The sequence below is a fragment of the Tachyglossus aculeatus genome, chromosome 23 (assembly GCF_015852505.1).
Source record: "Tachyglossus aculeatus isolate mTacAcu1 chromosome 23, mTacAcu1.pri, whole genome shotgun sequence".
NCBI lineage: Eukaryota > Metazoa > Chordata > Mammalia > Monotremata > Tachyglossidae > Tachyglossus > Tachyglossus aculeatus.
In genome coordinates this window covers 41,939,728-41,959,541 of record NC_052088.1, presented here as the reverse complement: position 1 = coordinate 41,959,541, position 19,814 = coordinate 41,939,728, and the positions used below count along the sequence as shown (strand labels likewise).

At 52.0% G+C, this 19,814-nt stretch overlaps 2 protein-coding genes across 2 annotated transcripts in view; one reads left to right on the top strand and one right to left on the bottom strand.

The window, feature by feature from the left end:
* Nucleotides 1-10,487, top strand: part of VSX2 (visual system homeobox 2) — a gene marked incomplete at its 5' end in the record, with an annotated part of 30,462 nt that extends 19,975 nt beyond the window's left edge. The window contains 2 exons of the mRNA XM_038765584.1: nt 6,719-6,899; nt 10,162-10,487. Coding sequence (XP_038621512.1) covers nt 6,719-6,899; nt 10,162-10,487 — 507 coding nt within the window. The remainder of the gene's footprint in view (nt 1-6,718; nt 6,900-10,161) is intronic.
* An 8,535-nt stretch (nt 10,488-19,022) lies between these two features.
* ABCD4 (ATP binding cassette subfamily D member 4) overlaps nt 19,023-19,814 on the bottom strand; it is a 42,307-nt gene continuing 41,515 nt past the window's right edge. The window contains exon 19 of the mRNA XM_038765617.1: nt 19,023-19,382. Within this exon, the coding sequence (XP_038621545.1) occupies nt 19,314-19,382 (69 nt within the window). The 3' untranslated portion in view covers nt 19,023-19,313. The remainder of the gene's footprint in view (nt 19,383-19,814) is intronic.

The following is a 19,814-nucleotide window of genomic DNA, read 5'->3' as shown; positions in this document are numbered from 1 at the left end:
CGGTGGAGCCCGGGAAGATTGGGGAAGGAGGAGGAGGAGGAGGAGGAGGAAGGGTCCTGGGGAGAGAGGGGAGGAATCAATCAATCAATCAATCAGTCGTATTTATTGAGCCATTACTGTGTGCAGAGCACTGGACTAAGCGCTTGGGAAGTCCAAGTTGGCAACATCTAGAGACGGTCCCTACCCGACAGTGGGCTCACAGTCTAAAAGGGGGAGACAGAGAACAAAACCAAACATACTAACAGAATAAAATAAATAGAATAGATAGGTACAAGTAAAATAAATAAATCAATAAATAGAGTAATAAACAGAGGAGGAGGAAGAGGAGAAGGAGGAAGAGGAGGAGGAGGAAGGGTCCCTGGGAGGGAGGGGAGGAGGAGGAGGAGGAGGGGGAGGAGGAGGAGGAGGAAAAGGGGAGGGAGGGGAGGAGGAGGAGGAGGAGGAGGAAGGGTCCCTGGGAGGGAGGGGAGGAGGAGGAAGAAGGGTCCCTGGGAGGGAGGGGAAGAGGAGGAGGAGGAGGAGGAGGAAGAAGAAGGGTCTTGGGGAGGGAAGGAAGGAGGAAGGGTCCCTGGGAGGGAGGGGAGGAGGAGGAGGAAGAAGGGTCCCTGGGAGGGAGGTGAGGAGGAGGAGGAGGAGGAGGAAGGGTCCTGGGGGGGGGAGGAGGAGGGGGAGGAGAAGGAGGAGGAGGGGGGAGGGTCCTTGGGAGGGAGGTGATGATGATGATGATGATGAGGAGGAGGAGGAGGAGGAGGAGGAGGAGGAGGAAGGGTCTTGGGGAGGGAGGGAAGGAGGAGGGGGAGGAAGGGTCCCTGGGAGGGAGGTGAGGTGGAGGTGGAGGAGGAGGAGGAGGGAGGGAGGGAGGGAGGGAGGGAAGGAGGAAGAGGAGGAGGAGGAAGGGTCCCTGGAAGGGAGGGGAGGAGGAGGAGGAGGAGGAAGGGTCCCTGGGAGGGAGGGGAGGAGGAGGAAGGATCTTGGGGAGGGAGGGGAGGAAGAGAAGGAGGAGGAGGAAGGGTCCCTGGGAGGGAGGGGAGGAGGAGGAAGAGGAGGAAGGGTCTTGGGGAGGGAGGGGAGGAAGAGGAGGAGGAGGAAGGGTCCCTGGGAGGGAGGGGAGGAGGAGGAGGAAGGGTCCTGGGGAGGGAGAGGAGGAGGAGGAAGGGTCCTAGGGAGGGGAGGAGGAGGAAGGGTCCTGGGGAGGGAGGGACGGGGGAGGAGGAAGAGGAGGAGGAGGAAGCGTCCAGGGTGGGGGGAGAGAGGGCAGGGAATTATAAAAATAATTAAGGCATTTGTTAAGCTCTTACTACTCCTAGTACTACTATACTTCAGTGCCTACTATGTGCCAGGCATCAGGCCGGACCCAGTCCCTGTCCCGCGGAGGACCCAGAGTCTCAGTCCCCATTGGACAGATGAGGTCACTGCGGCCCAGAGACGGGGCGTGTCTTGCCTAAGGCCACACAGCAGACCAGTGGCGGAGCAGGGACTAAAACCCACGACCCTCCGACTGTCCCCTCCGAGCACTGTGGCCGGGCTGTCCCCCTTTTCCAGATGAGGTCACTGAGGCCCAGAGAAGTGAAGGGACTTGCCCAAGGTCACACAGCGGACACGTGGCGGGGCCGGGACTCGAACCCAGGTCCTCTGGCTCTTGCCGTGAGGCCACACTGCTTCTCAGGAAGAGGAAGGGTCTTCGGAGATAAAGGGGGAATAATAATAATAATAATAATAATAATAATAATAATAATAATAATAATAATAGTATTTGTTAGGCGCTTAGTATGTGCGAGGTACTGTACTAAGCGCTGGGGAAGGGTCTAGATGGGAGGGGAGGAGGAGGAAGAGTCTTTGGAGGGCAGGGGAGAATAAGAATGATAGTAATGCTTTTTGCTAAGCGCTTCTTATCTTCATCATCAATCGTATTTATTGAGCGCTTACTATGCGCAGAGCACTGTACTAAGCGCTTGGGAAGTACAAATTGGCAACAGATAGAGACGGTCCCTACCCTTCTTATTATGTGCCAGGCACTGTACTAAGCGCTGGGATGGGAGGGGAGGAGGAGGAGGAGTCCTTGGAGGGCAGGGACTCCCTCCAATACTACTACTACTACTAATTATAATATAATATAATATAATAATATAATAATATAATAATATATAATATAATATAATATAATATAATATAATATAATAAAATAATATTCTTATAATAATAAGAAGAAAAATAATGGTGTTTGCTAAGCGCTTAGTATGTGCCAGGCATCATCATCATCATCATCATCATCAATCGTATTTATTGAGCGCTTACTGCGTGCAGAGCACTGTACTAAGCGCTTGGGAAGGACAAATTGGCAACATCTAGAGACGGTCCCTACCCAACAGCGGGCTCACAGTCTCAAAGCACTGTACTAAGCGCCGGGGAAGAGTCTTGGCGGGGCAGGGGAAGAAAAGGGGGGTCTCAAAGGGGGCAGAGAAGGAGGAAAAATGCCAGGAGGAGAAGGGGAAGGGAGGAAGAAAAAAAATCCCAAACAAATTAACACCCAATTTTCCCGTCTAATTAGTTAAATGAGGAGTGCTTGGTGGGGAGAGGGGATGGGGGGATTCGGGAGAGGGAATTAATTAGCGTGGGTCAATGGCGAGGCTCCCCCGGGCCCAGCATTTTTAATTTCCCGTGATATTTCCCTGCCTCGGGCCCATCGATTCCTGGCGAAATTAACTTATTTTTCAATCAGGCCCGGGCTGCCCCTGGGGCGACTCTTCCTCTTGCCTCCTCCCGAATTGAGCCCTGGCCATTTTTCATCCAAAGCTGATGAAAAAGCCGGGATCGGTTGGCAGGGCCTGGGAGAGAAGGGAAAGAGGATTGGGAAAATTAATGGATTTTTCCCGCCCCCTCCCATCCCACCCGGTGCCATCCCTTTTTCCGGGATGCCCGGGGGTCCGCGGCCTGGAGATGTGGCTGGCCGGGCCCCCCCGGGGGATGGGCATCCTTCATCATCATCATCATCATCAATCGTATTTATTGAGCGCTTACTGTGTGCAGAGCACTGGACTAAGCGCTTGGGAAGTCCAAGTTGGCAACATATAGAGACAGTCCCTACCCAACAGTGGGCTCACGGCTAAAAGGGGGAGACGGAGAACAAAACCAAACATACTCACAAAATAAAATAAATAGAATAGATATGGACAAATAAAATAAATAGAGTAAAAAATATGGCCTCATCCTCTTGAGGCCAAGGTGATCCCATTGTCCCACGTGGGGCTCACAATAAATGATGATGGCATTTATTAAGCGCTTACTATTATTACCTTGTATCCTCCCCAGCACATAGAACGGTGCTTGGCACATAGTAAGCGCTTAACAAATACCATCATTAATATTATTATTATTACCTTGCATCCTCCCCAGCGCTTAGAACGGTGCTTGGCACATAGTAAGCGCTTAACAAATACCATCATTATTATTATTATTATTACCTTGCATCCTCCCCAATGCTTAGAACGGTGCTTGGCACATAGTAAGCGCTTAACAAATACCATCATTATTATTATTATTATTACCTTGCATCCTCCCCAGTGCTTAGAACGGTGCTTGGCACATAGTAAGCACTTAACAAATACCATTATTATTATTATTACCTTGCATCCTCCCCAGCGCTTAGAACGGTGCTTGGCACATAGTAAGCACTTCACAAATACCATTATTATTATTATTATTATTATTACCTTGCATCCTCCCCAGCGCTTAGAACGGTGCTTGGCACATAGTAAGCGCTTAACAAATACCATTATTATTATTATTATTATTACCTTGCATCCTCCCCAACGCTTAGAACGGTGCTTGGCACATAGTAAGCGCTTAACAAATGCCATCGTCATTATTATTATTAGTCTCTGGGCCTCAGTGATCTCGTCTGTAAAATGAGGATGAAGACTGTGAGCCCCACGTGGGCCAACCTGATCACCTTGTAACCTCCCCAACGCTTAGAACGGTGCTTGGCACATAGTAAGCGCTTAATAAATACCATCATTATTATTATTATTATTACCATACACCCTCCCCAGTGCTTAGAACGGTGCTTGGCACATAGTAAGCGCTTAACAAATCCCATCATTATTATTATTATTATTACCTTGCATCCTCCCCAGCGCTTAGAACGGTGCTTGGCACATAGTAAGCGCTTAACAGATGCCATCGTCATTATTATTATTAGTCTCTGGGCCTCAGTGATCTCGTCTGTAAAATGAGGATGAAGACTGTGAGCCCCCCGTGGGCCAACCTGATCCCCTTGTAACCTCCCCAGCGCTTAGAACGGTGCTTGGCACATAGTAAGCGCTTAACAAATACCATCATTATTATTATTATTATTACCTTGCATCCTCCCCAGTGCTTAGAACGGTGCCTGGCACATAGAAGGCGCTTAACAAATACCATCATTATTATCATTATTATTACCTTGCATCCTCCCCAGTGCTTAGAACGGTGCTTGGCACATAGTAAGCACTTAACAAATACCATTATTATTATTATTACCTTGCATCCACCCCAGCGCTTAGAACACTACTTGGCACATAGTAAGCGCTTAACAAATGCCATCATTATTATTATTAACTTCTCTGGGCCTCAGCTGCCTCATCTGTCAAATGGGGATGAAGACTGGGACCCCCCCGGGGGACAACCCGATCACCTTGTAACCTCCCCAGAGCTTAGAACAGTGCTTGGCACATAGTAAGCGCTTAACAAATGCCATCATTATTATTATTAACTTCTCTGGGCCTCAGCTGCCTCATCTGTCAAATGGGGATGAAGACTGTGAGCCCCCCGGGGGACAACCCGATCACCTTGTAACCTCCCCAGAGCTTAGAACAGTGCTTGGCACATAGTAAGCGCTTAACAAATGCCATCATTATTATTATTAACTTCTCTGGGCCTCAGCTGCCTCATCTGTCAAATGGGGATGAAGACTGTGAGCCCCCCGTGGGACAACCCGATCACCTTGTAACCTCCCCAGCGCTTAGAACAGTGCTTGGCACGTAGTAGGCGCTTAATACATGCCATTATTAATTAAAAAGGGGGCTCAGTGTGGGATGGGGATGAAGACTGTGAGCCATCCGTGGGACAACCCGATCACCTTGTAACCTCCCCAGCGCTTAGAACAGTGCTTGGCACGTAGTAGGCGCTTAATAAATGCCATTATTAATTAAAAAGGGGGCTCAGTGTGGGAAGGCCTCCTGGAGGAGGTGACTTTTCAGAAGGGCTTTGAAGGGAGGAAGAGAGCCAGCATGGCGGATGTGCGGAGGGAGGGCATCCCTTCCCCACAGCACCTGTATATATGTGTGTATGTATATATATATATATATATATGTTCCCCCTTTTAGACTGTGAGCCCACTGTTGGGTAGGGACTGCCTCTATATGTTGCCAATTTGTACTTCCCAAGCGCTTAGCCCAGCGCTCTGCACACAATAAGCGTTCAATAAATACGATTGATGATGATGATGATATATGTTTGTACATATCTATTACTCTATTTTACTTGTACATACCTATTCTATTTATTTTATTTTGTTAGCATGTTTGGTTTTGTTCTCTGTCTCCCCCTTTTAGCCTGTGAGCCCGCTGTAGGGTAGGGACTGTCTCTATATGTTGCCAATTTGTACTTCCCAAGCGCTTAGTCCAGTGCTCTGCACACAGTAAGCGTTCAATAAATACGATTGATGATGATGATGATATATGTTTGTACATATCTATTACTCTATTTATTTTACTTGTACATACCTATTCTATTTATTTTATTTTGTTAGTATGTTTGGTTTTGTTCTCCGTCTCCCCCTTTTAGCCTGTGAGCCCGCTGTTGGGTAGGGACTGTCTCTATATGTTGCCAATTTGTACTTCCCAAGCGCTTAGTCCAGCGCTCTGCACACAGTAAGCGCTCAATAAATGCGATTGATGATGACGATGATATATGTTTGTACATATTTATCACTCTATTTATTTTACTTGTACATACCTATTCTATTTATTTTATTTTGTTAGTATGTTTGGTTTTGTTCTCCGTCTCCCCCTTTTAGCCTGTGAGCCCGCTGTTGGGTAGGGACTGTCTCTATATGTTGCCAATTTGTACTTCCCAAGCGCTTAGTCCAGCGCTCTGCACACAGTAAGCGCTTAATAAATGCGATTGATGATGACGATGATATATGTTTGTACATATCTATTACTCTATTTATTTTACTTGTACATACCTCTTCTATTTATTTTATTTTGTTAGCATGTTTGGTTTTGTTCTCCGTCTCCCCCTTTTAGCCTGTGAGCCCGCTGTCGGGTAGGGACTGTCTCTAGATGTTGCCAATCTTAGTCCAGCGCTCTGCACGCAGTAAGCGCTCAATAAATACGATTGATGATGACGATGATATGTTTGTACATATTTATTACTCTATTTTACTTGCACATACCTATTCTATTGATTTTATTTTGTTAGCACGTTTGGTTTTGTTCTCCGTCTCCCCCTTTTAGCCTGTAAGAGAGGGACCGTCTCTCTATGTTGCCAACTTGGGCTTCCCGAGCGCTTGGTCCGGCGCTCTGCACACAGTAAGCGCTCGATAAATACGACCGATTGATGGATTGACGCGGGCCGGGGGGCGAGGAGGCGGCCCGGGGAGGAGGTGGAGGGTTGTTGTTATTTTTTTGGCCCGGTCAGGCCGGGGGCTCACCGCGGTCCGCCGTCTCCCGGCCAGGTCTGGTTCCAGAATCGCCGGGCCAAATGGAGGAAGCGTGAGAAGTGCTGGGGCCGCAGCAGCGTCATGGCCGAGTACGGGCTGTACGGGGCCATGGTCCGCCACTCCATCCCCCTGCCCGAGTCCATCCTCAAGTCCGCCAAGGACGGCATCATGGAGTCCTGCGCCCCGTGGCTGCTCGGTAAGACGCCGGCCCGGCCTCACGGCGGGAACGGGCCCCCTTTTCCGGAGCCGGGTCGGGATGAGGGGGCCGCGCCGGGGGGGCGTCCCCGGCCGGACTCTCCAAATGGGCGGTTCGTTCGTCCTGACGCGTTCGGTTCGTTCGGTCGTATTTACTGAGCGCTTACCGCGTGCGGAGCACTGGGCGAAGCGCTTGGGAAGGCCAAGTCGGCAACATCCGGAGACGGGCCCTGCCCGACGGCGGGCTCGCGGTCTAGAAGGGGGAGACGGACGACGGAACAAAACACGTGGACGGGGGTCAAGTCATTGCGTTGCCCTTCTGGACTGCGAGCCCGCTGTCGGGTAGGGACCGTCTCTAATGTTGCCGACTTGACGCTTAGTCCAGTGCTGTGCACGCGGTAAGCGCTCAAACAATACGACTGAATGGAAATAGATGTAATTCCACTTGTCCTGACGACTTGACACCCGTCCACGCGTTTGGTTGTGTTGCCCTTCTAGACTGTGAGCCCGCTGTCGGGTAGGGACCGTCTCTAATGTTGCCGACAATGCTTAGTCCAGCGCTCCGCACGCGGTAAGCGCTCAAACAATACAATTGAATGAAAATAGATGTAATTCTGTTTGTACTGACGACTTGAAACCCGTCCACGCGTTTGGTTGTGTTGCCCTTCTAGACTGTGAGCCCGCTGTCGGGTAGGGACCGTCTCTAGATGTTGCCGACGACGCTTAGTCCAGTGCTGTGCACGCGGTAAGCGCTCAAACAATACGACTGAATGGAAATAGATTTAATTCTATTTGTATTGACGACTTGACAGCTGTCCACGCGTTTGGTTGTGTTGCCCTTCTGGACTGTGAGCCCGCTGTCGGGTAGGGACCGTCTCTAGATGTTGCCGACGACGCTTAGTCCAGTGCTGTGCACGCGGTAAGCGCTCAAACAATACGACTGAATGGAAATAGATGTAATTCCACTTGTCCTGACGACTTGACACCCGTCCACGCGTTTGGTTGTGTTGCCCTTCTAGCCTGTGAGCCCGCTGTCGGGTAGGGACCGTCTCTAGACGTTGCCGACTTGACGCTTAGTCCAGCGCTGTGCACGCGGTAAGCGCTCAAACAATACGACTGAATGAAAATAGATGTAATTCCGTTTGTCCTGACGACTTGACACCCGTCCACGCGTTTGGTTGTGTTGCCCTTCTGGACTGTGAGCCCGCTGTCGGGTAGGGACCGTCCCTAGACGTTGCCGACTTGTCCTTCCCAAGCGCTCCGTCCAGTGCTCTGCACACAGTGAGCGCTCAATAAGTGCGACTGAACGAATTCAATCGTATTTATTGAGCGCTCACTGTGGGCAGAGCACTGCACTGAGCGCTTGGGAAGGACAAGTCGGCAACGGATACCCAGCAACGGGCTCGCGGCCTAGAAGGGGGGCCGATCGGTGACGGGGTCATCAGCCAAGGTGACACCTTGCCCCCCACCCCGTCACCCTTGTCAGCTGTGTGACTTTGGGCAAGTCACTTCACTTCTCTGGGCCTCAGTTCCCTCGTCTGTCAAATGGGGATGAAGACTGGGAGCCCCACGGGGGACAATCTGATCACCTTGTAACCTCCCTGGCGCTTAGAACGGTGCCTGGCACATAGTAAGCGCTTAACAAATGCCATTATTATTATTATTATTATTATTATTCCTTTTGCCTGGGCGCCATCCACACCCGCCTGCCCTTCAGAGCAGCGCCGCAGACACACTCCGTCCTTGAAGCCTTCCCAGATTAACCATCCTAACTCGTTCGGGTCAATCCTTCTTTGGGATTGGGAATAATTTCCAGGGAGGGGAGGAGGAGGGGAAAGGGTATCATATATTGAGCCCCACGGAGGACAACCTGATCACCTTGTATCCTCCCCGGCGCTTAGAACGGTGCTTTGCACATAGTAAGCACTTAAAAAATGCCCTTATTATTATTATTATTCCTCTTGCCTGGGCGCCATCCACACCCGCCTGCCCCTCAGAGCAGCGCCGCAGACACACTCCGTCCTTGAAGCCTTCTCAGATTAACCATCCTAACTCGTTCGGGTCAATCCTTCTTTGGGATTGGGAATAATTTCCAGGGAGGGGAGGAGGAGGGGAAAGGGTATCATATATTGAGCCCCACGGAGGACAACCTGATCACCTGATAACCTTCCCAGCGCTTAGAACGGTGCTTTGCACATAGTAAGCGCTTAAAAAATGCCCTTTTTATTATTATTATTCCTCTTGCCTGGGCGCCATCCACACCCGCCTGCCCTTCAGAGCAGCGCCGCAGACACACTCCATCCTTGAAGCCTTCTCAGATTAACCATCCTAACTCGTTCGGGTCAATCCTTCTTTGGGATTGGGAATAATTTACAGGGAGGGGAGGAGGCGGAGAAAGGGTATCATATATTGAGCCCCACGGAGGACAACCTGATCACCTTGTAACCTTACCAGCACTTAGAAAAGTGCTTTGCACATAGTAAGCGCTTAAAAAATGCCCTTTTTATTATTATTATTCCTCTTGCCTGGGCGCCATCCACACCCGCCCGCCCTTCAGAGCAGCGCCGCAGACACACTCCGTCCTTGAAGCCTTCCCAGATTAACCATCCTAACTCGTTCGGGTCAATCCTTCTTTGGGATTGGGAATAATTTCCGGGGAGGGGAGAGGGTATTGTATATTGAGCCCCACGGGGGACAACCTGATCACCTTGTATCCTCCCCGGCGCTTAGCACGGTGCCTCGCACATAGTAAGCGCTTAACAAATGCCATCGTTATTATTATTATTATTATTCCTCTTGCCTGGGCGCCATCCACACCCGCCCGCCCTTCAGAGCAGCGCCGCAGACACACTCCGTCCTTGAAGCCTTCCCAGATTAACCATCCTAACTCGCTCGGGTCAATCCTTCTTTGGGATTGGGAATAATTTCCGGGGAGGGGAGAGGGTGTCGTATATTGAGCCCCCCGGGGGACAACCTGATCACCTCGTATCCTCCCCGGCGCTTAGCACGGTGCCTCGCGCATAGTCGGCGCTTAACCCATGCCATCGTTATTATTCTGGTGATGATGATGACGATGGAAGCCCCCCTCCCCGCCTTCCCCCGTCCCCCCCAGCTCCTGGAAGTCGGTGTAACTGTGGTGTGAAAGCGACACTTTCTGCTCTCCCTTAATTCTGGCCTCTCTCTATCTTTGCCGTTTCCAGTTCAAGATGGGTTCCCCCTGCCCAGGCGCTTTTCTAAACCCGAATACCAACAATTCTTTTCAGGGATGCACAAAAAGTCTCTGGAGGCCGCGTCCGAGACGGGGCCGAAGGCCCGGGCGGAGGGCCGGCCGGACCGGGGCGAGGAGGAAGAGGGGGGCCCCGGGCCCCGGCCGCCCATTTCGCAGGACGAACTGAGGGAGAACAGCATTGCCGCCCTCAGGGCCAGGGCTCAGGAGCACAGCACCAAAGTGCTGGGGACCGCGTCCGCCGCCGGACGCCGCCTCGACCGGGAGCCGGAGGAGCGGGAACCGGACGAGGAGGAGGAGGAGGAGGACGAGTGCCCACCTGAGGAGGAAGGGGCCGAGCCGGAGGAGGAGGCGGCGGCCTAGGACCCCCAGGACTCGGCCGATCTCCAGACGACGACGACGACGACGTCCCTGTTTTTCACACCTCTCGTCGAAAGACCGCGTCCCCCCGCCTCCCGACTCCCTCCTTTTTTAGACCGCGGGCCCGCTGTCGGGTAGGGACCGTCTCCCTGTGCGGCCAACTTGGACTTCCCAAGCGCTCGGTAAATACGATCGATCGATTGATTGATTGATCGGCTGCCCCATCCCCTCGGAAACTAGGAGCGCGGTAGCCGTGGAGCGCCGGGGGAACCGAGGCCCGGAGGAGCGACGGGACGCGCCGCTCCTTCCCTTTCCTCCGCGGCTCGGAACTGGGGAAATCCCTCGGTCGCGGGAGGCCGCGGCGCCCATTCCCTGGCCGGTCTGGATTCGTTCCCGGCCAATCCGTCCATCGTATTTATTGGGCGCTTACCGGGGGCAGAGCACCGGACTAAGCGCTTGGCAACATAGAGAGACGGTCCCTACCCGCCAGTGGGCTCCCGGTCTGCTCCCATGGAGGCTCGCCCCATCTCCTCCGCCGGGCATCCTCCGACCCTCCTCCATCCCGGGATCGGGGCCTCGCCGCCCCCGTCTCCCCCGCGACCGGATCCAAGATGGTCCCTCGTCCTCTGGTTCTTCCCTCTCGCTTTCCCGTCCCTTCTCGCTCCTCGCCAAGGCGCCGTCCCTCTCCGACCGAACCGTCCACCCCGGTTCGCTCTCGCCCCACCCTTCTCCCCTTCCTCAGTTTCCCCTCGGGCTCCGGTCCTCGGAGCCTTAGGGACTGGAGGGAAGACCCGGGGGCTGTCACTCACCTTCTCCGGGCCCCGGCGGCCTCATCCGGAAAATGAGGATCGAGAACCGTGAGCCCCACGTGGGACGGGGACCGCGTCCCGCCTGGTCGTCATCAATCATCATCGATCGTATTTATTGAGCACTTACTATGTGCAGAGCACTGTACAAATTGGAAACATAGAGAGACAGTCCCTACCCACTGGCACCTCCCCTCTTTCCTCGATGGAAAGAGCCCGGGCTTTGGGGTCGGAGGTCACGGGTTCCAATCCCGGCTCCGCCGGTTGTCAGCCGGGTGACTTGGGGCGAGTCGCTTCACTTCCCTGGGCCTCAGTTCCCTCATCTGGAAGATGGGGATGAGGACTGGGAGCCCCCCGTGGGACAACCTGATCACCCTGTAACCTCCCCAGCGCTTAGAACGGTGCTTCACACATATCAATCAATCAATCAATCAATCAATCGTATTTATTGAGCGCTTACTGTGTGCAGAGCACTGTACTAAGCGCCTGGGAAGTACAAGTTGGCACACAGTAAGCGCTTAATAAATGCCATCCTGATTATTATCATTACGCTCAGGGCAGCGCTTGGCACCCGGTAAGCGCTTAACACACACCACAATTTATTATTATTATTATAAAGGGAATCCAGAAGGGCCACGGGATGTCCCCGGATATCCTAAAACTTCCAGACGGGAACTTTCTCCACGCGAGAAGCCGCAGAGAATCTTCCCCGGCCCCGAGGCAGGCCACGCGTTGCCGGCTTGTGCTCCCCAAGCGCTTAGTCCAGCGCTCTGCGCATGGTAGGCGCTCAATAAATACGATCGAGTTTGTCCATTCATTCGGTCGTATTGATCGAGCACTGTACTGAGCGCTTGGGGAAGCGCGCTGCGCCGATAAACGGGGACGGTTCCCCGCCCGCCTCAAGCTTACGCCCTGGGATGGGGGAGACGGACGGCGACGATGACGGATGCACGCGTGAGGGGTGTGGGGCTTGCGGGGAGGGATGGTAATGTTGGGATTTGTTGAGCGCTTACTATGTGCCAAGCGCTCTATCAATCAATCAATCAATCAATCGTATTTATTGAGCGCTTACTATGTGCAGAACACTGGACTAAGCGCTTGGGAAGTACAAATTGGCAACACATAGAGACGGTCCCTACCCACCAGTGGGCTCACAGTCTAAAAGGGGGAGACGGAGAACAGAACCAAACGTACCAACAAAATAAAATAAATAGGATAGAAATGTCCAAGTAAAATAAATAAATCAATAAATAGAGTAATAAATACTTCTAAGCGCTGGAGCACCGTTCTGAGCGCCGGGGATGGATGAAGGGAGCAAGTCGGGGCGACGCGGAAGGGAGCGGGAGATGAGGAAAAGCGGGGCTTAGTCCGGGAAGGCCTCCGGGAGGAGGTGGGCCTTCAATAAGGCCTCAACCGTGAGCCGAGGGGGCAGACGGGCTGCGTCATCGCCCCTCCTCGAATCCCGGCTCTGCCACGTGTCTGCTGTGTGACCTTGGGCAAGTCACTTCACTTCTCTGAGCCTCAGTTCCCTCATCTGTAAAATGGGGATGAAGACTGTGAGCCCCCCGTGGGACAACCTGATCACCTTGTATCCCCCCAGCGCTTAGAACAGTGCTTGGCACATAGTCAGCGCTTAACAAATGCCATTATTACATATTACATTACGTTACCGGGCTCGGCTCGGGGCGCCGGCCAAGAAACTTCCCAAGCGCTTAGTCCAGTGCTCTGCACACGGTGAGCGCTCAATAAATACGACCGGATGAGTGAATGAATGAATAAAAATGATAGCTGCGGTATCGGGTAAGCGCTTACCACGTGCCGCGCGCCGTACTAAGCGCTGCGGGGGGTACTAGCCGATGAGGGGGGACGCGTGGGGCTGGCGGTCTTCAGCCCCATTTTCCAGATGAGGGAACTGAGGCCCGGAGAAGTGAAGCGACTCGCCCGAGGCCACGGGGCAGGCAAGTGGCGGAGCCGGGACAGAACGGTGCTTGGCGCATAGTAAGCGCTTAACAAATACCGTCATTATTAATAATAATAATGATGATGGTATTTGTATTACCATCATTATTAATAATAATAATGATAATAATAATGATGACGGTATTTGTTAAGCGCTTACTATGTGCCAAGCACTGTTCTAAGCGCTGGGGAGGATACAAGGTGATCAGGTTGTCCCACCTGGGGCTCACAGTCAGTCCCCATTTTCCAGATGAGGGAACTGAGGCCCGGAGAAGTGAGGCGACTCGCCCGAGGCCACAGAGCAGGCAAGTGGCGGAGCCGGGATAGAATGGTGCTTGGCGCGTAGTAAGCGCTTAAGAAATACCATTATTATTATTAATAATAATGATAATAATGATGATGGTATTTGTATTACCATCATTATTAATAACAGTAATGATAATAATAATGATGATGGTATTTGTTAAGCGCTTACTATGTGCCAAGCACTGTTCTAAGCGCTGGGGGAGATCCAAGGCGATCAGGTTGTCCCACCTGGGGCTCACCGTCAGTCCCCGTTTTCCAGATGAGGGAACTGAGGCCCAGAGAAGTGAAGCGACTCGCCCGAGGCCACACAGCCGCTACGTGGCAGAGCCGGGATTTGAACCCACGACCAGGGTCACAGCCCCGGCTTTCGGCCGGGGAAGGGGAGAGCGGCGCGGCCCGGCGCTCACGCGTCTGCCGTGCGACCACGGGCAGGCCACCTCACTCCCCTGTGCCTCGGTGACCTCATCTGCAAAATGGGGATTAAGACCGGGAGCGCGGGACACGGGCCGCGTCCAGCCCCATTCGCTCGTATCTATCCCGGCGCTTAGTACGGCGCCCGGCACGTAGTGGACGCTCAACGAAGACCTCGATAAATACGACTGAATGAAGGAATGAATGAAGACCGTCGAAAAGGCCCCCCTTTTAGACCGTGAGCCCACTGTTGGGTAGGGACCGTCTCTATATGTTGCCAATATGCACTTCCCAAGCGCTTAGTACAGTGCTCTGCACACAGTAAGCGCTCAATAAATACGATTGATGATGAAAAGGGGGTCGGAAAGGGGCCTTCGGCTCCGAGGGAGAGTCACCGACCCACCCCGATGCCACTTGGACGGCCCAACTCACTTCGGCACCACCGCAACACGAACACACACCCTCCCCCGGCCCCCCAAACCACTCTTTTTTGCAATAAGGACCACCACCCATCCCCACCCGGCCATCTTATCGCCCAAAACGAAGCCTCCCCCAGTGATTTCCAAGATCCTGGCGGCGGGATGTTTTCCCAGCCCACCCGACAACTTCCCAATCGGGAGCGGGCGGGGATTTCTGGCCCCCCTCGCTCATCTCCGTCCCCAGTGTGAGACTGTGGCCCCCGCCCTGTAAATATTGTACATACAGTGGGAAAAACGACTCGCTATCGAAGGTGTTTGAGAGATGGAGCTGTAACAACTGCCGGCGACTATGAGCCCGTGCTTTCTGTGCCATTTTCTGTAAAAAGACGAACGTGAATAAAACGAATAAAAACGAATAAAACCTGTTGACCCAGGGCAGTGGGTGGGTATTCAGATCGGCGTAGGTGTGCTCACACCCTGACTTTGCTGATGTGCGGCGAAATGCCCCCGAAAAAGGGCCTCTATCACACTGACTTCTGCGAGCCCGCTGTCGGGTAGGGACCGTCTCTATATGTTGCCGACTTGGACTTCCCAAGCGCTTAGGACAGTGCTCTGCACGCAGTAAGCGCTCAATCAATACGATTGAATGGATGAAGTTCTTTATTTTCCTTGTACATATTTATTTTATTTCCCTTTGGGTAGGGACCGTCTCTATATGATGCCAACTTGGACTTCCCAAGCGCTTAGGACAGTGCTCTGCACACAGTAAGCGCTCAATCAATACAATTCAATGAATGAAGTTCTTTATTTTACTTGTACATATTTATTTTATTTCCCTTTGGGTAGGGACTGTCTCTATATGTTGCCAACTTGTACTTCCCAAGCGCTTAGGACAGTGCTCTGCACGCAGTAAGCGCTCAATCAATACGATTGAATGAAGTTATTTATTTTACTTGTACATATTTATTTTATTTTGTTAATATGTACTGTTTTGTTGTCTGTCTCTCTGTGTGGCCAACTTGTACTTCCCAAGCGCTTAGGACAGTGCTCCGCACACAGTAAGCGCCCGATCAATACGATTGAATGAAGTTATTTATTTTACTTGCACATATTTATTTTATTTCGTTAATATGTTCTGTTTTGCTGTCTGTCTGTGTGGCCAACTAGTACTTCCCAAGCGCTTAGGACAGTGCTCCGCACACAGTAAGCGCTCAATCAATACGATTGAATGAAGTTATTTATTTTACTTGTACATATTTATTTTATTTCGTTAATATGTTCTGTTTTGCTGTCTGTCTCTCTGTGTGGCCAACTTGCACTTCCCAAGTGCTCAGGACAGTGCTCTGCATGCAGTAAGCGCTCAATCAATACGATTGAATGAATGAAGTTATCTATTTTACTTGCACATATTTTATTTCGTTAATATGTACTGTTTTGCTGTCTGTCTCTCTGTGTGGCCAACTTGTACTTCCCAAGCGCTTAGTCCAGTGCTCTGCACACAGTAAGCGCTCAATCAATACGATTGAATGAATGAATGAATGAATGACCAATTGGCTGCAGGACCCGCATTCGGCCACGGGGCGGTGCTCTTGTCCCGTGAATGAATGAATGAATGAAAGCGCTCAATAAGTACGACCGATTGGCTGCAGGACCCGCATTTGGCCACGGGGCGGTGCTCTTGTCCCGTGAGTGAATGAATGAATGAATGAATGAATGAATGAATGAAAGCGCTCAATAAGTACGACCGATTGGCAGCAGGACCCGCATTTGGCCACGAGGCGGTGCTCTTGTTCCGTGAATGAATGAATGAAAGCGCTCAATAAGTACGACCGATTGGCTGCAGGACCCGCATTTGGCCACGAGGCGGTGCTCTTGTCCCGTGAATGAATGAATGAATGAAAGCGCTCAATAAGTACGACCGATTGGCTGCAGGACCCGCATTTGGCCACGGGGCGGTGCTCTGGTCCCGTGAATGAATGAATGAAAGCGCTCAATAAATACGACCGATGGCTGCAGGACCCGCATTTGGCCACGAGGCGGTGCTCTTGTCCCGTAAATGAATGAATGAATGAAAGCACTCAATAAGTACGACCGACTGGCTGCAGGACCGGCATTTGGCCACGAGGCGGTGCTCTTGTCCCGCGAATGTTGGGTAGGGACTGTCTCTATATGTTGCCAATTTGTACTTCCCAAGCGCTTAGTACAGTGCTCTGCACCCAGTAAGCGCTCAATAAATACGATTGATGATGATGATGATGATGAATGAATGAAAGCACTCAGCAAGCACGACCGATTGGCTGCAGGACCTGCATTTGGCCACGGGGCGGTGCTCTTGTCCCGTGAATGAATGAATGAAAGCGCTCAATAAATACGACCGATTGGCTGCAGGACCCGCATTTGGCCACGAGGCGGTGCTCTTGTCCCGTGAATGAATGAATGAAAGCGCTCAATAAGTACGACCGATTGGCTGCAGGACCCGCACTTGGCCACGAGGCGGTGCTCTTGTCCCGTGAATGAATGTATGAAAGCGCTCAATAAGTACGACCCATTGGCTGCAGGACCCGCATTTGGCCACGGGGCGGTGCTCTGGTCCCGTGAATGAATGAATGAATGAAAGCGCTCAATAAGTACGACCGATTGGATGCAGGACCGGCATTTGGCCACGGGGCGGTGCTCTTGTCCCGTGAATGAATGAATGAATGAAAGCGCTTAATAAGTACGACCGATTGGCTGTAGGACCCACTATGTGCCAGTCAATGAATCAGTGGTATTTACTGAGCGCTTACTCTGAGCCGAGCTCTGTACTAAGCGCTTGGGAGAGCACGGTACAACAGAATTAGCGTTCATTCGTGCATTCAATCATATACTATTATATTTAATAATAATAAATAATAATAATGATGGCATTTATTAAGCGCTTACTACGTGCAAAGCACCGTTCTAAGCGCCGGGGAGGTTCCAAGGTGATCAGGTTGTCCCACGGGGGGCTCACGGTCTTCATCCCCATTTACAGATGAGGGAACTGAGGCCCAGAGAAGTGAAGTCACCCAGCTGACAATTGGCAGAGCCGGGGGATTCGAACCCATGACCTCTGACTCCAAAGCCCGGGCTCTTTCCACTGAGCCACGCTGCTTTGATGGTATTGACACCCGTCTACTTGCTTTGTTGTCTGTCTCCCCCTTCTAGACCGTGAGCCCGCTGTTGGGTAGGGACTGTATCTGTTGCCAATTTGTACTTCAAGAGCGCTTAGTACAGTGCTCTGCGCACAGTAAGCGCTCAATAAATACGAATGAATGAATGAAAAGATACCATAAAAGAAATACCTTGCTCTCTGGACTGTGGTTCTCTGAATATCTCTGGAGATAAGGGGGAAACTAGGATTTAGATGAATTGACTTTTCCCTCCCTTCCACAAGCTGGATTTTTTTTCAGTAGGACAAACCCCTCGTGGGGCTATTTAATAATAATAATAATAATAATAGCATTTATTAAGCGCTTACTACATGCCAAGCACTGTTCTAAGCGCTGGGGAGGTTTCAAGGCGATCAGGTTGTCCCACGGGGGGCTCACGGTCTTCATCCTTATTTTACAGATGAGGCCCAGAGAAGTGCAGTGGCTTGCCCAAAGTCACCCAGCCGACAGTTAGAGGAGCCAGGATTCGAACCCATGACCTCTGAGTCCAAAGCCCGGGCTCTTTCCACTGAGCCAGGCTGCTTTGATGGTATTGACTCCTGTCTACTTGGTTTGTTGTCAATCGTGAGCCCGTTGTTGGGTAGGGACTCTATCTGTTGCCAAAATGTACTTCCCGAGCGCTTAGTACAGTGCTCTGCGCACAGGAAGCGCTCAATAAATACGATTGAATGAATGAATGAACGAACAAATACCATAAAAGAAATACCTTGCTCTCTGGGCGGTGGTTCCCTGATAAGAAAGAGGGTGAGGGGGAAACCAGGACTTTGTTGGACGACCTTTGGCCTTGACTTTTCCCTCCCTTCCACAAGCTGGATTTTTTTTCAGTAGGACCAACCCCTCATGAGCTACTTAATAATAATAATGATAGCATTTATTAAGCGCTCACTACGTGCCAAGCACTGTTCTAAGCGCTGGGGAGGTTTCAAGGCGATCAGGTTGTCCCACGGGGGGCTCACAGTCCCGTTTTACAGATGAGGGAACTGAGCCTAGATAATAATAATAATAATAATAATAATAATAATAATGATGATGAAATCCCCGTCCCCTAGGGTGCTCCCAGCCTCCATTCCCATTTTACGGATGAGGGAACGGAGGCCCGGAGAAGTGAGGCGACCGGTCCGAAGTCGCAGAGCGGACGCGTGGCCGAGATGGGATTCGAACCCGGGTCTGGGCTGCAGCCACTAGGCCTCGCAACTTCTCAGCTTAGTCGCTTAATGACGCTGCAGTGGAAGGCTAGGCTCGCCGTGGGCAGGGAAGGTGCCAGTTCTTTTGCGTGCTTAGCACAGCGCTCTGCGCGCAGTAGGCGCTCAGTAAGTACGACTGAATGAATGAACGGACGTCGGTCTCCCCCACGGGCTCCGCGGAGGCCGGAATGGCGCCCACGGGACCTCCGGGGTCACGACGCCCGGGGAGGGCCCTCCCCGCGACGGATCCGAGGCGGACTTGTAGTGGTCAAGGTATTTATTAAGCACTTACTGTGTGATGAGCGCCACGCTAAGCGCCGGGGCGGACTACGCGGGAATTGGAGAGACGCCGGGCCGGCGCGCTGGACAGCGATCTCATCCGAGAGCCGGGTCCCCGCCCGCCGAAGGCGCCCCGGCAGGATCGTCCTCCTCCGCTCGGTCGGCGGGACGGAGCGTCTCCCTCATCGTTCCCGGCGGAGCCGAGGCATCCCCCTCGCCCCGTCGGCTCGGTTTCGGGATGCGTGCTCTCCAGGCGGCCGCTCCCTTCCCCGCTTCATTCCTTCTTGATGCGCCTCAGTTCCCATCTCCCGTCTCCGCAGAGGTGCAGGATGGAGGAGTGGAACTACAACGCGACAGTGGGGATGAGGTTTGGGGTCACCATCATTATTATCATTATTATTATTATTATTCTCCTTCCTTTCCCCACCCCCCTGCCCGTTTCATTCCCCCCTCTCTGCCCTTCCGAGCTCGCTGTTATTATTATTATTATTATTATTCCCCTTCCTTCCCCCACCCCCCTGCCCGTTTCATTCCCTCTGCTCTTCCGAGCTCGCTATTATTATTATTAACCTTCCTTCCCCCACCCCCCTGCCCATTTCATTCCCCCTCTCTGCCCTTCCAAGCTTGCTATTATTATTATTATTATTATTATTATTATTCTCTTTCCTTCCCCCACCCCCTGCCTGTTTCGTTCCCCCTCTCTGCCCTTCCAAGCTTGCTATTACTATTATTATTATTCTCCTTCCTTCCCCCAACCCTCTGCCCGTTTCATTCC